General features: G+C 38.2%; 1 protein-coding gene across 2 annotated transcripts; it reads left to right on the top strand.

The window, feature by feature from the left end:
- The first annotated feature begins 203 nt into the window (after window positions 1-203).
- LOC120463323 (protein mono-ADP-ribosyltransferase PARP4) lies at window positions 204-14252 on the top strand. Of its 2 annotated transcripts, none has more exons than XM_089133295.1 (35): window positions 204-325; window positions 588-720; window positions 863-1058; window positions 1379-1478; window positions 1609-1687; window positions 1994-2092; window positions 2202-2360; window positions 2482-2619; window positions 2710-2868; window positions 2999-3150; window positions 3231-3362; window positions 4069-4167; window positions 4254-4437; window positions 4533-4680; window positions 5000-5142; window positions 5611-5742; window positions 5834-5920; window positions 6443-6607; window positions 6701-6744; window positions 6903-6981; window positions 7101-7238; window positions 7350-7557; window positions 7711-7781; window positions 8078-8265; window positions 8350-8449; window positions 8559-8729; window positions 9241-9321; window positions 9419-9499; window positions 9589-9684; window positions 10848-10979; window positions 11115-12240; window positions 12361-12479; window positions 12573-12675; window positions 12766-12898; window positions 12972-14252. In XM_089133295.1, exons 2-35 carry the CDS (start codon window positions 595-597, stop codon window positions 13171-13173), a joined length of 5370 nt encoding a protein of 1789 aa, XP_088989421.1. In that variant the 5' UTR covers window positions 204-325; window positions 588-594; the 3' UTR covers window positions 13174-14252. The 2 variants fall into 2 exon arrangements, with proteins under 2 accessions (XP_088989421.1, XP_088989420.1); XM_089133294.1 differs by having other exon boundaries at window positions 10848-10985.
- Window positions 14253-15487: the final 1235 nt, after the last annotated feature.

Below are 15487 nucleotides of genomic sequence, written 5' to 3'. Positions count from 1 at the left end.
ACATGATTGATATGTGATATAAGATGCAGAATTGTGATCTTTTTGTTTCACGGATTCAAATGTCTTTGTATTTCCCTTTAATGTTTTCTCACAAAAAAAAATAAATAAATAAAAAATGTAGGGAACTGTGTAATCATTCTAAGGAGCGTTTCAACCACTAGGTGGAGCCCATGTTTTTATGGCAGGGAGGTGTGTCTTTAAAGGAATATGAGTCAGGAAGCTGAAGCGCTTTTCTAATGAACCTTACACGGGAGATTATTTACTCTTTCTCTTATGGTATTTTCTCAAAAATCCATACGTAATTTAACTCGACTCTGACTTCACGGTAAGATGTTCTTCCATCTGCTGGCACTAGATGCAGCAGGATGGATTATTGCCGACTGTTTTGTTTAACTTTATATCAAGGGAAATGTCATATCTTCCATGTGAATACGAGAATTGATTTGTTAAATAAATAGTCCAGGTCGAACATGTTTATGTTGATACGCAGTTAGAAGGGCACGCTATTTTTATTGTGTTTTATATGTGATTGATTTAACTTATTGCAGGATTTTTTTTCTGTCGCTTTTTGGCATGTTCTGACACAGTGGAATCATGGCAGTGTTTGAAAACTGTACTGTAGTGTTAGATGTGAAGAATGTCCCTTATAAAGAGAAGAATAAGCTGAGATTGGCTCTTCTGGAGAATGGAGGAAACATATCTTATGTCATCAACAAAGAGGTGCGTATCACACAAATAACATGGGGCCCTTTTTGTTTTATAATGCTTATAGTGCCTCAAGAGATTAAAATGATGATGAAGTGCGCAATGTTCGTTGTAAAGAGCTGCAGTGTGTCTTCTGACCTGCTTTTGTCTTCTCTAGTGCTCTTTTGTAGTCACTAGCAGTGTGAATGACCTGAGCAGTAACCGGCAGAGCAGCATTCAGAAGCTCCGGATCCCAGTGGTTGGGACGCAGTATGTGTGGAGCTGTCTGGACGAAGGGCATCTCCTGCCTTTGACAGAGCATGATTTGGCCCCACAGCTGGCTTATCCCACCTCTGAATTCATCTCTTGTCCAGGTTGAAGTTTCATTAATTTATTGAATTCTCACATTTTCATTCTTTGGTTGGAATAGATATCAGATGTTTGTGTCAAGTCACATGATGTGTAATCAAAGGTGGAGGGACAGAATGGATGGGAGTGTCACAGACAGATTAGTTGTGTTTGCTTACTGTGAGGGTGTTTTGTTCTGTTTTTGTATTCTTCTGTTGCAGTACATTTGAGAAATGAGAAATATGTTGAGAAATATATTTGATATATTTAGGTAATGAGTATTAAATAAGATTAAACCATGTGTTTTTGTGGAGCTGTTGACATACTGTTGTTTTTCACCATAAAGAGGGAAAAGTGTCAACCCACATACAAGAAAAAGAGGAGTTCAAAGGTCAGACTGAGATAGCTGCTCTTGAGAAGGGCGGACACAGTCTTAGCAGGTTCAGGTATGCTCTTGTTTTTTGTCATCATCAGTCCTTGAGTGTTATTAAAAAGTGTCTTTATTGTTCTACAATTTGCATAAATGTATTTAGATATGCTAGTTAACCCTTTCATCTTTGCATTTACCCAACGCAGAGTTTACAGAGGCGGCGACCATGAGCTGCCTGAATTTCCTTCTCATTTTCAAGTGGCCAAGTATTCCGTTTTTGAGATGGTGAGTGAGTGTGTCATTGTGTGTCACGTCATTTAAAAAAATCGATTTTCCCTTAATCTTTTAATTAAAAGTTACATTTCAGAACTCAAAGTAGACAATTTATGTCTTCCTCAACGTTCTGAAATCAGATAAATACATGCACACAATACCCGCATGTCATACAGTAAGTTTGATAAACATAATAAGTGGAAAATAAAATAGTAATAAAATGTATGATGACCACTGACCAGTTTAACACATTCCTGAAGTGATTATTGTAGCCTCCATCACTACCTGAGTTTGAAGGTGTTTTCATGTCTGTTGCAGGTCAAACCCAAGACTTTGTCTGTGTTGGAGCTGCAGAGTGCCAGAGGACGAAAAGGCCAGCAGTATCGTGTGTTGTCTTCAATCTTGCATGAAGCTGAGGTTTGGTCACCTCAAACACAGTTTAAACTGTTGATGTTGTTATCATAGGACTCATATATTGTGAGAGAGGTATTGAACACTTGACAGTCTTGACACTCTCTCACTGTAGAGCGCAGTGGTGCAGGACAAGCTTGTGCACTGCGTGACATCTGAGGATGCTGTGGAAGCGTATCTGCTGCTGATGAAGGAGATGGAGACACAGGGATTCACAAGGTCTCACACCCTTCCTCCTGAGGTTGAACGATTGGCGTCTCACAGCCTGCAGCAGGTTAAACAGAAACATCTCTATGAAGATCTTTTTTATTCAGTTGCTAATAGTTGATAATGCACAGTATATGCATATATAACATGTCCAATAGTTTAAAATCAGTTCATCTTTTGATTTGCAGCTTCTTTTGGAGGAGAAGCTGAACTGTAGCTCATTATCCCAGGAAGTTGGCGTCTTTGTGGAGCTGGTTTGGACCGAAGCTCTCGGATCCCTTAGTAACATCCTGACAGTCCCTGTCTCCAGAATCAGCCTCAATGATGTGAGAATGAGCCTTAGATAATCACACACACACATCCAATCATGAAGCTCGCATGAATGTTGTGTGTTTAATGTCTCTATACTGTTGCAGGTGAGCAGGGTGGAGGGATTGTTACTGCAGGCACAAAAGACTCAGAAAGAGGATGAAGTCAAGGCCCTGCTTGAGGAGGTCAACACTCTTCTACCCCTCAGAATGATCGATCCTCCTTCCAAACACAAGCTTGTGTCTCAGAAACTAGATCTTTGTCAGGTAACATGTATGCAATTATAGTATACAGTTAAATAGATTCCTTCATATTTGGGGATTTTAGTAGATTCTTCGATTTGGATTTTAACTCCACAGTGCAGACTGGTACTTTAAACTCTTCTGTTGTCCTCAGCTAATAAGAGACATTTTGAATGTGAGTGAAGCCACTCTGGGAAGCCCCTCGCCCTCGTCTCTGGGAAAGTATCGAGCTCTGAGGTGCAGCATTGAGGTTGTTCCACCACAAAACCCTGAGTTTCATGTTGTCTCTCAACTGCTTCATGAAAGGTAAACTCGATTGTGCTGATTGTGATCTGAAGTTCAAACATGAATATATTATGATGGTGTTAATCTTGTATCCACTATAGGCCTGTTCAGATTCAGCAGATTCTGCGCGTAAGCAGAGGGGTGGAGCTTCAAATGTTTTGGGAGGATATAGGCAACATTAAGCCTCTCCTTCACTCCACTAGTCCCAGTAGTTTTGTTGGAATACTGTCACGGTAAGAACTCTTCCTCTACTGGTTGGAAACTAAATTGTCCATTACTGCTGTCATAAATAATTTAGCCTACCGTTGCATGCAAGCTCGCTGTTTATCCAGCAACGGCTTTAGAATGAACGATGTCCACAGACAAGGTAGAGTACATGATTTCATGAAAGGATGATGTATTGCATCATCAAAAATGAAGAAAAACGAAATAATGACTATTGTAGCGCTTGACGTGAAGCAGTCGAATTTTGTAGTTCTTTTTGTGGTCCGTAGTGCCAGTAAAAGTGATACAGACCCCGTCAGGTTATGGCAGAAGTGCCTTTCACCCTGTTACAACTTGATGAACCACTGATAAGATTTTGGAAACTTTATTTTAAGGTAAAAAAAATTACATAGTGTTGCTTTAAATGATTAATAAATTATGGCAAATTAATCTACATGTAAAAATAGAGGAAATGAGCAATACTAAAAACACAATGTAGACCAACCCTGAAAACCTTCTAGATCTAATATCTGACTAATAATTGACAGAAATCACTTTTTGTAATGTCTATTCAATGATTTGCTCTTCTGCAATAATCAAGTTATGGATTTAGTTCATTTTGGGGATTTTCTCAGCAAGTGTTTATGCAATTCATTGTCAATCATTTGATTGCTTATTAGTTTTATCATGTAATTATTTTTAAATATATATTTTTTAATGGAATATTCTATGTAGAGGTCTGCTGCTGCCCAGAGTTGGAGTCGAACAGCATGGAATTGAGAGGACGGATATCGGGAATCTTGGAGGAGGAATCTACTTCAGTGACTCTCTAAAGTCAGTGGTCTTTTGCATTTCTCAGACATCCTTTAATGACAAATGAAGACATGAGCCAGTCAATAAGTTTCTGCTCTGTGTTAAAGCACTAGTGTGAAATACTCCAAGCCCAGTGTGACTGACGGCTCTCGATTGTTGTTGGTGTGTGAAGTGGCGTTGGGCCGGTGCAAAGACCTGCTGAAGAAAGACACCACTTTGACCTGTGCCCCTGACGGCTACCACAGTGTACATGGAGTCCACCGCACGCCCAACAGACTCTCTGAATTTGAGGTGCTAGACATGTTCTCTGTACTCAATTATTCTGCTCATGTTTTGGGGATCTAATGTGATTCTTGTGTTTGTGTGTGCTGGTTTCTATTTGACAGGATGATGAGTTTGTTGTCTATAACACAGAGCAGATCAGACTGAAGTATGTGGTTCAGTACACTCTGGAGGGAGATGAGTTAAAGGAGTTCCAGCCTCATGTCAACACAGTTGTGGAGCTCACACAGCTCACTGACACGTCTGACGTCTGTGAGTAACGTCTAGTGAACAGGACATGTAGAAAAAGCTTTATATATGGAGGAATCTGTTGTAGATGATAACCAGGGCTCTCAAATCAATGTACATAGAGAAGCCCATATCCTTCTGGACAACAATCCAACATAGAGTGCAACAGCGCTTGGGTGACCCAAGTTTGAGTCCCGCAGAACAGCCCTTTATAATAACGGTGAACTTTGACATGGTGAAGGGAAAAATCATTCCTTAGGGACATCTGATGCTCTGTAAAGCTGGATACTCTGATTTGGATTTGTGAAATTGATCATTGGTTTTGTTTGATGTGTTTCTTTAGTGTCCAGTGATGACAGTGAGGGTTTGGAGTCCACTAAAAACCCTCTGGAAGAGATGACTGCAGGTTTGCTGGACAGCAATGGTCAGAAAATTCCTCTTCAGGCCGTCAATGTGAGGTGCAAGCTGATGGACCTGCTGTGTCAGGTGTGATACTACAGCGGTGGGCTGCAAGTATGTGAGAGAAGCAGGGTGGTTGGAGAGTCACTGTTTTCTCTCACATGCTAAAACAATGTTTATTAAATATTATAAAATATTCTGAATGAAGAAACAATCGAACTTGGTCAAAGATTTAATGTGGAATTTAGATTGAGAGATTGAGAAAAGCTTAATGACTATGACGAAAATAGAAGTATTTTATATATATATATATATATATATATATATATATATATATATATATATATTTATAGAGAGAGAGAGAGAGAGATTTTGATTTCTAATAACTTAATAAAGACCAAGAAATAAAGACCATTAAAAATTCTAAATAAAAGCCAGCAGAATTAACAAGCTAAAAAAACAGACAAGAATCAAATGAAAAGAACCCATAATCCAACAGCCACAAAGCCAAAGTATCCAGAACTCTGTAAACTACTTTTTCTGCTCTGCCATCAGGTGATAATTTTTCAGACCTACACAAACAAGAGTCCTGTTCCCATTGAAGCAAAGTACGTCTTTCCCCTGGAGGAGACGGCAGCAGTGTGTGGATTTGAAGCCTTTATCAATGGAAAACACGTTATTGGAAAGGTGCAAAGTCATTCAGAATCTGTCGAATGCAGCTTTTGCTCTTCTTCAAAACTGCTTTCTCATCCATTTTCTGTCTTTCTTTGTCCTGTAGGTAAAGGAAAAAGAGCAGGCTCGTAAGGAGTATAAGCAAGCCATAGAGAAGGGTCATGGAGCCTACCTGATGGACCAGGATGCACCTGTGAGTTGCTTACTACTGTTTCTTTCTCTGATGCATGAGTGATAATTATTATTATTATTATTATTATAGTTTATTTAGATAGGGACAGATACAGATAACATAGATACACTTTGATAGTGATCTGATGCATGTATCAATGTTTTTAGCCAAAGCTAATTTACAACATTAGTCCCTAGAAGGGCTTTTTTAGTAAAAATGCAATACATGCAATACAATACACGAGCAATACAAAATAATAAGGCCTTTCGATAAAATGCAGTACAAGAATAAAAATAGGAATAGAAAAAAAATAAATAAATAATGCAATACAGTATAAATGTCAAGACAAAAAAAAAAGGCAGAGTGGACAAGAACTAAATATGCGGACAACACTGTTCCTGAATTAACCACAATTTAGTTTTTTTTTTTTGAAGATATCCAATGTCTGGATGCATTTCAGATGATCTGGCAGAGAATTCCACAATTTTTCTTCTAATAATATATTAGAAGACTTCTTTAAGGTCATGTCTTTATGTGAGGCAGGATGTATTCACTATCAGCGTGGGGAACCTTCCTCCTGGAGCCACAGTTTTGATCAAGGTGACGTTCATCACTGAGTTGGTGGTGAGATCAGGCTCTATAGTCTTCTCATTGGCTGGCAGCGTAGCACCATGGCAACAGAGCGCCGCCCTTAATATGACAACTCAGGTACGACACGACTGGTTTTTAGTCGCTGTATTGAAAATACTAGATGGGCTGCTGTTAGTTCCAGTGTTTTGACAGAGTTTTGTTGTCTTTCAGGCAACTGTTGAAAAGATTGGTGTGACAGAGCTTCAGTCAGAGGGGTGAGAGTCTCAAACGCTGGGGAGTTCACAGGGATATTCACTAAAGATTCACTAAAAATCTAAATACAATTACAATATTAAATACAATTATTTAATTTAGCAAACCAAGTTTTCTTTATAATATCACAGTCTCTTTCTTTTGTTCCCTTTCTCTTCAGGGAGTTTTCTCTGTCTATGTCCATCGAAATGCCTTACGAGATCATCAACTTAAGTTCTTCACACCGCATCAAAACCAAGGTTATTTTACTTATTTTTGTGGATTGTCTTACTAAATACTTGTTGTGTTCTCCAAAGGAAATAAAACAAATTTGGTTATGAACAGTATTCTTATCAGTATCAGTGTTTGTCCCATTCAGATGACCGACTGTAAGGCAGTGGTCAGCACATTACCGGGACAGACTCTTGGATCTGAAGGGTTACAGGTGTCCTTCAGTCTTTCTAATATCCACATGCCCAGGATGTGGGTCGAGAACCATCCGGATAAATATAGTCAGGTAATGAAATAATCAGTCACATCTGATTCAAATTGCAGACATTTCTTTCACATGGCCTGACGTAAAATACACACAGAAAGGTCATTCTCTGACACTCTCTGATCTCTGCAGGCCTGCATGCTGGTGTTTTATCCAGACTTTAAGTCAAGCGGGGTTTCCAGCTCTGGAGATCCGTCCAGTGTGAGCGATGTGGTGATTTTGCTGGACTCCTCCAAGTCCATGCAGGGAGACGCCATGCTGAACGCCCGCAGGATTGCCCTTCAAGTCCTGAAATCTCTGGACCGCTCACTGAAGATCAACATCATCTCTTTCAGCACTGGTTAGTGCTCTCTCAAACATTCTGCTGTTGTTCTAGCGATCATCTTTTTATTTCCCTATTATTCTTGTAATTTACAGTAAATATTATGGGTGAAGAATATTTTATGCTTGTCCTTCATTCACACAGTGTTGATCTTAAAATCTGTTTTTTTAGATTACAAGGAAGCTTTTCCTGCACCAATGCCTTTAGATGAAGCATCTGAACCAGCCAGAAAATTTATTATGGTGAGTAATGTTTAAAAATTGTTAAAAATCAGTTTTTCTGTGCTTTGAAAGAGGGCATATTGAGATATTCTTCTGTTACATTATGGATACATTATGCATCATCTTCCCGTCATTTCAGCTTTTCAGTTGGTCCTCATTGACACTTGTTCCAAATAAAGCAAGATGTTTTGCCACCATAATGTAGTTACAGCATCATCCAGCAGGGTGTAACTGTACCACATTAACCAGCAAAACCTTGAGCCCTTGGTTAATCATTAAAGTTCATTTTCATGTCATTGCATGTGTGGTCTCTTCAGTCCTGTAGTGGCGCTGGTGGCGGCACTGAGCTGTGGCGACCTCTCCAGAGCCTGAGCCTGCTGTCTCCCTCCCGGGGCGTGAGGAACATCCTGCTACTCTCTGATGGACATGTTCAGAACCAGCCTCTGACCCTACAGCTGGTCCGAGAAAACTCCCGCCACACGCGCCTTTTCACCTGCGGACTCAGGTCTGCCTTTGAAGAGTTCAACTCTAATCTCTTTAACACTTCAATTCATTTCTGAACATACAGTTTATGTTTGTGTTTGTCTAGCTTGACAGCTAATCGGCATATGCTCAGAGCTTTGGCTCAAGCAGGAGGAGGAACATGTGAATTTTTTGACACAAAGATGAAACACACTTGGGCAGAGAAGGTGAATCACTTTGTTAATTGTATTGTTTTTATCAGGAAAAAAGAAACATTATCTGTTCAACATGGGCCGCTCTGAGGCTTGAGTTTACTAGATATGCTGGTAATTTCAGGTCCGCGCTCAGGTTCAGCGTATGGAGTCTCCAGGCTGCAGATCAGTGGCAGTGAAGTGGCAGCAGTTTAATCCCACAGCGCCTCCTCCTGTTCAAGCCCCCTCACAGCTTCACAGCCTCTTCAGTGACTGTCACACTCTCATATACGGCTTTGTGCCGCACTGCACTCAGGTAAACCTGCGCTATTAGTGTTTACCAGCTGATCTGATTGTGTTGCAGATGGTTGTTACTTTTTGTAGTTAGGAGGACTGAGTAATATATTGTAATATTCACAATATATACGCAAAGATTTTGCTAACACTGTAAAGTTAAGCAACATATATAATTATAATTTTAGTATTTTATATTATTAGAGTTTTTTCCATGAATTATTTCCAACTGTTTCACAAAATACATTCAAAGCTCTGAATCAACTGTTTGTTTGCATTATTATGTTCATGAAGATTTTGTATGGCATTTTTTATATTCAAATATTTAAAAGTATACAGTATGTAGGTAAATATTAATGCTTCTATAGTAATATATAATATATAGTATATAGTAATATAGAAGTATATACGAGCATAGTAATATTGTTGCATACTATAAATGAAAGTAATGAAATGTTGTTCTTCATATAGTTATTATGTTAAATGCTACTCTAAATTTCATTTGAATTGTGTAATTTCTTTTTCTATTTTAGGCCACTCTGTTTGGAGATTTGAGTGGGAATGAGATCAAAACAATGGTTTCAACCACAGAACTACAAAAGACGAAAGGAACTGTGAGTGAACATCTTAAATACTAAATATAATCTGAAACATCATCAATTTTTTATCTGGCGTGTGTGTGTGTGTGTGCGTGTGTGTGTGTGTGTGTAGTTCCTTCACAAGTTAACAGCAAGAGCGATCATCAGAGACTATGAAGATGGCATTTTAGGCAACAGTGAAGCAGAACATGAGGTACAATATTTAACTGATTGTTGCTTTTTTAATAGAACTGGCAAATTTGCTAACAGAAGAACTTGACTTGTCTTGTATCTCCCTATCAGGGGAAGAAAGCAGAGCTGAAGTCCTACATCATTGAGCTCAGTAAAGAGTTCTCCATCTTGTCCCAGTTCACAAGCTTTGTCGCCATCGAAGAGAGGGTATGATTACTAATAATTATGTGTGGTTATGTGTTCAGAACATTCATTCAATATATAATATTACAAATCCAATAAAAATGTTATCTAATTTATCTGTAACAACAAAATTTTAAATGTGTAGCAATAATCTTTCGTTGTTATTTCACGCAAAAAAATGTGTCTTTGTTCAAGTTTCAGTTTCAAGATCAAGAGAAACACACAAAAAGTCAAAAACCATGATGCTCTATGTTGCTATGTAGCTTAAATTTGTTTGGTCACCCTTTTTACTCTGTAAAGGTTTGCTCTGTATTACCACCTATTCATAAGTCTGTTCAATAGTGAAACAGAGCAAACCTTTACTATCATGGAATGGTAGAACATGAGACGTGGATACAGTTGCTAAGGAATTATTAAATGACAGGCAATAGAGAACTCAGGTAGTATAAAACACATAAGGGACCATAGACAACAAACCAGCACTGGACTACAAACACAGGGAGGCTAAATAGGGGAACAAACAAAGAAGGGTAACGAACAGGACAGGTGGGACAAATTAACCAATAATCAGATAACAAGAGGAGCGGGGTGAGACAATAGACAGGAGAGCACACGACACAGAAGAAACACAAGACAGCCATGTGCTCAAGATAAACAGAACTAAAACACAAGGACATGACAAACCTGAAATATCATGGCTCTACCTACTAAGAATATAACTGACCGAAGTGACAGAATGAGAATTACAGAGTAAAAAGAGTGACCAAACAAATGTAATATAACCTATAGTAACATCTTCTACCTTTTCTTAATTAATAGACAATTTTAAATAATACAAATTTCTTAATTATTTATGCTTTTAATGTCTAATCATGTAGCTAGTAAAATTATGTTTCTTGCATGTGTTTTTAGGCAGCTTTTCCTTATACTTGCCTAGTATAATCGTTAGTTAAAAATGTTGTAATAAAAATAAAAGGTGACCATTTGTGCACATTGTGAATCGCATTTTCAGAAGTGGGACACTAAATGGCCCAGAGGGTTTCATATATAATGAAAATATACCAAATACTGGTATTGAAAATATAACAAAAATTCTCGGACTTAAGTAAATGACAATTTCTGCTAAAGTGTGATATATGAAAGTTAAATAAAAAAAAAATCTGTATGTCCTCATTTGCTCTTTTTAGGAGCAGAATGAGCCCGACAGTGGATGGACAGATATTCCTAAACTCATATCAGAAGAGGATGTGGATATTTTGCCATATATGGGCTGGAGTGAAGAGAAGCTCATGGTTGAGGACATTATTTGTGCTGATAATGTATGGGTAACAACAAAATGGTCAATTACAGCTGTTGTCACGTAATTTAGTATCTAAGCTGACATGATTCTGTATTCAGATCTTCAGTATTCACACCAATAATTTTGATTTATATATTTATTTATTTATTTTTAGATGGATTCAGAGAAATGGCGCAGTAGCGGCTCCACATCTCCTGTCCAGTTGTTTAGAGCTAAACTGGCTGCTAAACGATTATATTATGAAGCAAATGATTCAGAGGATGACTATGAGGATCCGATTGAGGATTTTGAAATGGACTTATCTGCAGCTCTCCCTCGTTCTTGCTTCAGAAGCAGCTGGCGTCCTTCACGTTTTGACGGTGCTATTCGCGGTTCTTCTAGTTCTTATGTAAGTGATCCGAAGTCGGTTCTTCTTGCATCAGAGGAACCTACTGGTGGTGTCTCAATGAGTGATAGACTTCCTCCTCCCACTGTAGCCTCAAAGTCTCTTAACTTTCAAATTCACTGTTACAATGAGTCAGTAGAATCTCTCTCCTCAAATTATAACCTTGCATCACAGACAGAAGTGACTCCTATAGTCAGGACAATGGAACCTCCCTCCAGCGCTCGCTGGATGTCTCCTCATCCTTCTGGTGGTGCCTTGATGTCCAAATCTGGCTCCATGAGTGACAGGCTTCCTCCTCCACCTCCCCCTCCCCCTGCCGCCAAGGTTGCCTCCTCAGTCCCGCCTCCCCTTCATATTTCTGAATCAGTGGACTCTCTCCTCTGTGAAACTTATGCTCATGGCCTTCCCCTAGCGCTGGAACTTGAAGGCCCAACTCCTCCTCTCTTTGCAGGTCCTCCTCCAAATCTTAGTCTTGCTTCTAATCCGTTCTTATCTTCCAGGGCCCCTCCTCCAGCTCCTCTTTTTGGCAGGCCGAGCACATCTTTTTCAATGGTGAAATTCCCTGCCGTTCAATGTCTCTCACAGATCCAGCGTGACGCCTCAACTCCCCCTATCTTTGAACGTCGTACTTTTCCTCCTCGTCTTGCATCTAAGCAGTACTCGCCTACCACTCCTAGTTATTCTCTGGGATCTTTTTGTGGCAAGGCTTCCCGTGAATCTAGTGTCCTTCAAAGTACGAATGAGCCTTTGGGCCTTTTTGGTTCCTCATCCTCTGGACTTTATGAAGCACCTCATCAAGAACAAACACAACTAACGCAACCAGCGGCAAACATCTACAGCAGCAAAAAACGGAGCAAACCACCACAACCACAATACACTGTGACATCTGCACAATGTAAGTTGGCTCACATTGCTGAGGTTTCAATGTTGATATGGAATAAAAAAAAAAAATCTTTCTATCCCTTGTCTGAATTTTATGTAATTGTCTCATCTTTCTACCCTTTGTCTTATGAAGCAACAAAAAGGGCTGATCCTCATTTTCAACTAAGGATTCAACATTTCACAAAACCTTGTGACGTCTTGAATCTGTCTGACACCGTTGCCTGGAAGGAGCTGTTTGAGCTTCAACATGAGGTTTTTACACATGATTTAATGCACTAGATTATATACAGTATGTAAATGTGTAAGTCAAGGGAATATGAACTTGTGTATTGTGTTTGGATGTAGGATGGATACTGGGAGTGCACTGAGAGACTGACCAGCTTCCTCAACCTGGACGTAGACTTTTTTGCCAATGTCTTCCTTCAGGAGAAAGGCATTCGTTCCTTTGGTATAAGATTTTTTAAATCAATCTTCTTTGTTTTTCAGACCCAGTTTGTCTGTCAGAATCAGTTAATCAGTCACATGTTTTGTCTGTCAGGTGTGAAGGCTCATGCTGAAGTTTTGAGGCTGGTGGCGACTCTGCTGGTGCTGCAGCTGATCCGGGTGAAGAAGCTGGCAGTGGGACAGTTGCTTGAGTCTCTCCTCCGGCTGAAAGAGTCTCAGGAGCCCAGGTACGAGCACACTTCCTCATAGTGATTCACTCTTGTGTATTTGATCCATAACTTTGTGCTCTTCTCCATTCAGACCGATGCACTGGGAGGCCGTGAAGAGGGCCGTGGACTGGGCCTGTCGGACAGACAGACAGTATCCTTGTGTGTGCAGCAGGCTGGAGATCGGCCGGGATTGGGAATCAGCTACACGTCAGCTGCTGGGCTGTGATTCTCCACACCCATATTCCCCTCTCAAACCTGTTCTGGAGAGACGTGCGTGTGTATCAGTCATGTAGAAACTGAACACACTCTCCCCCCCCCTTCTTCATTTACAGTTGCTGCTTGCTTGTTGCAAAAAAAAGCTTTCTAGCGTTTAAGTAGCATTAACAATATATTTAGACACTTTGGAACTATAAGCTTTTAACTCAATAGATGAACTTTTTTTTAACTAGACATTTTTTCAGTTACTTTTAATCAATTGTAGTAGTAAATTTCTCCTCAAGTTCACATTGATGACCTACAGTACATTAGTAGTTGTTCTGCTAGGACATCACATTATCTATGATTATTAAGCAGTATGTTGATTTATCATTTAAAAAGAAACAAATTTATTTGTCAAATGTTTTGTTGATGTGTGTGCTTGTGCTGTCTTTCTTTTAAGTAAATTTAAATAAATATATTGTTTGTTACATGTTGGTGCCTCAAGGACCTGCACACACAGTCACAGAAAAGCTGTTGCCTCCTGTTATGTGTAATAATAATCCATCCTACTAATGAACTTTTTCTGGATTAATCTTTTTTTTTTTTGTATTTTTTTTTTTTTACACAAGTTAAAACAGCATGGGATGATTAGTAGAAGAATCATGTTTATTCCTTGGGAATTACTCATCAAGCAACTTATAATTAGCCCTCTGCAATTTTTTTTATGTAATTTTAAATATATGTCAAATAATTGCGCAAAAAAAATATTACTGGGTTGTAAAAAAATATTACTGGGTTATAATGTCTTTGTTTAGCTCTGCCTGTTTTCATCTGTCAGTAAAATATTACTGGGTTATAATGTCTTTGTTTAGCTCTGCCTGTTTTCATCTGTCAGTAAAATAATGTCTCATTCAGTGAAAGGCTGTCAAAGTAACTTTACTGCTGTGGCAAGAACTCCATCAAATGCTGTTCTAAGGATTCTTGACTATTTATTCTACTCTTGTAAAAAAAAAAAAAAAAAAATGTCTTGTCTCCCGATTCATTTAATTAATAATATTCTATAAATTAATGATCTGTACTTGTAGAAATCCCTCTTTAAATTGTATTTTTTTATGACATTGTGCCTTTTTATTTTAGAATCTATATGTAAAATACAAATGTCCAACTAACTCAATTCAATAACTTCACTGTCGTTCAAATTGGTTGTTTTCTGAAAATGTTTAGGTCTAGTAATATTTTTTTACTGAAGCAACATATTGTTTAGTCCTGTGAGTTACATAACAACAAACTAACTGTAGGCTACAGTAAGTGAGTGATACTGGTTTCACCCAGTACTGCGCCAGCATTACAGTGTTTTCCAGTTGGTATATGATTTCACTAAGTTTTTTCTTGCAATTGCGAATTTATATCTCAAAATTCAGATTTCTGTTCTTTCAATTGCAAGTTTATAACTTTTTTCTCTGAATTTTGAAATTCAAAAAAACAACAGGATTGTGAGATAAAAAGTCACAATTACCTGGTTTTATTGCTCATTCTGTAGCAGAAGCTTTTTACCCTCTGGGGTCAATTTGACCCCAGTAATTTAAACCTCCACAATATGTTTATTTATTTTTTTTTTTTACAAAGGTTTGTCTTGGTTAATTTATGTATTTTTTTTTTTGACTACTTAAGTAACGTTTTAAGTTGACATCCACCCACCACCCCCCTCCCCACCTAACCCCACCTAACCCCTTATACATCCAGAATACCCATTGCACGACTATGCACAAATTTACAAATCAACATAAAATCTTACTGATTTTACCTAAAATTGGAAAAGTATAAATACATCTGGTGTTTTATTTGTTTTATAATATTTCTAAGTATAGATTTATATAATCTCTGACATTTGGAAAGAAAAATTATTTATTTTATCAAGGATAGTAACACGAGTTATGTTTGGGGTCAATCTCACAAAAAATATGTTTTCTCCTCCCCCATGGCACGGGAAACATCAAATTTCTCACAAAAATGATGTTTTCCCCTCCCAAATACACAGGAAAGAATTATTAGTTATCTTAGAGAATTATGTCACATGTCATGTGAACTACTAGTAGTTCTCGCAATACTACAGATATTGTTATGTTTGGTTAGAGCCCTAAAACAGAGGGACGTTTTTTGAAAATGATATTGAATATGTAAAAATACAATGAACATTATAAATTCAAATTATACCATGTTATAATGACCTCAATATAACAACCAAAACAAATGTGTGTGAAATTTTAATATTTCTTTTGTTTTATTATACATCTAAAAGAGCCTGGGGTCAAATTGACCCCAAGGAACACTGATGTTACAAAATCTGTACAGGACTTTGAAAAAATATTAGCAGGTTAATTTTATGTTTACAGAGTTGTCCCCATTAAA

Source organism: Pimephales promelas, chromosome 7 (assembly GCF_988280905.1).
Source record: "Pimephales promelas chromosome 7, fPimPro1.hap1.1, whole genome shotgun sequence".
Taxonomy (NCBI): domain Eukaryota; kingdom Metazoa; phylum Chordata; class Actinopteri; order Cypriniformes; family Leuciscidae; genus Pimephales; species Pimephales promelas.
This window is presented reverse-complemented; position numbering and strand designations above follow the sequence as displayed.

Coding starts and splice junctions, on each gene's coding strand:
- LOC120463323 (XM_089133294.1), top strand. CDS start 595: ATGGCAGTGTTTGAAAACTGTACTGTAGTGTTAGATGTGAAGAATGTC. Junction 2,361..2,481: donor CGTCTCACAGCCTGCAGCAG/GTTAAACAGAAA, acceptor TTTGATTTGCAG/CTTCTTTTGGAGGAGAAGCT. Junction 10,986..11,114: donor TTTGTGCTGATAATGTATGG/GTAACAACAAAA, acceptor ATTTATTTTTAG/ATGGATTCAGAGAAATGGCG.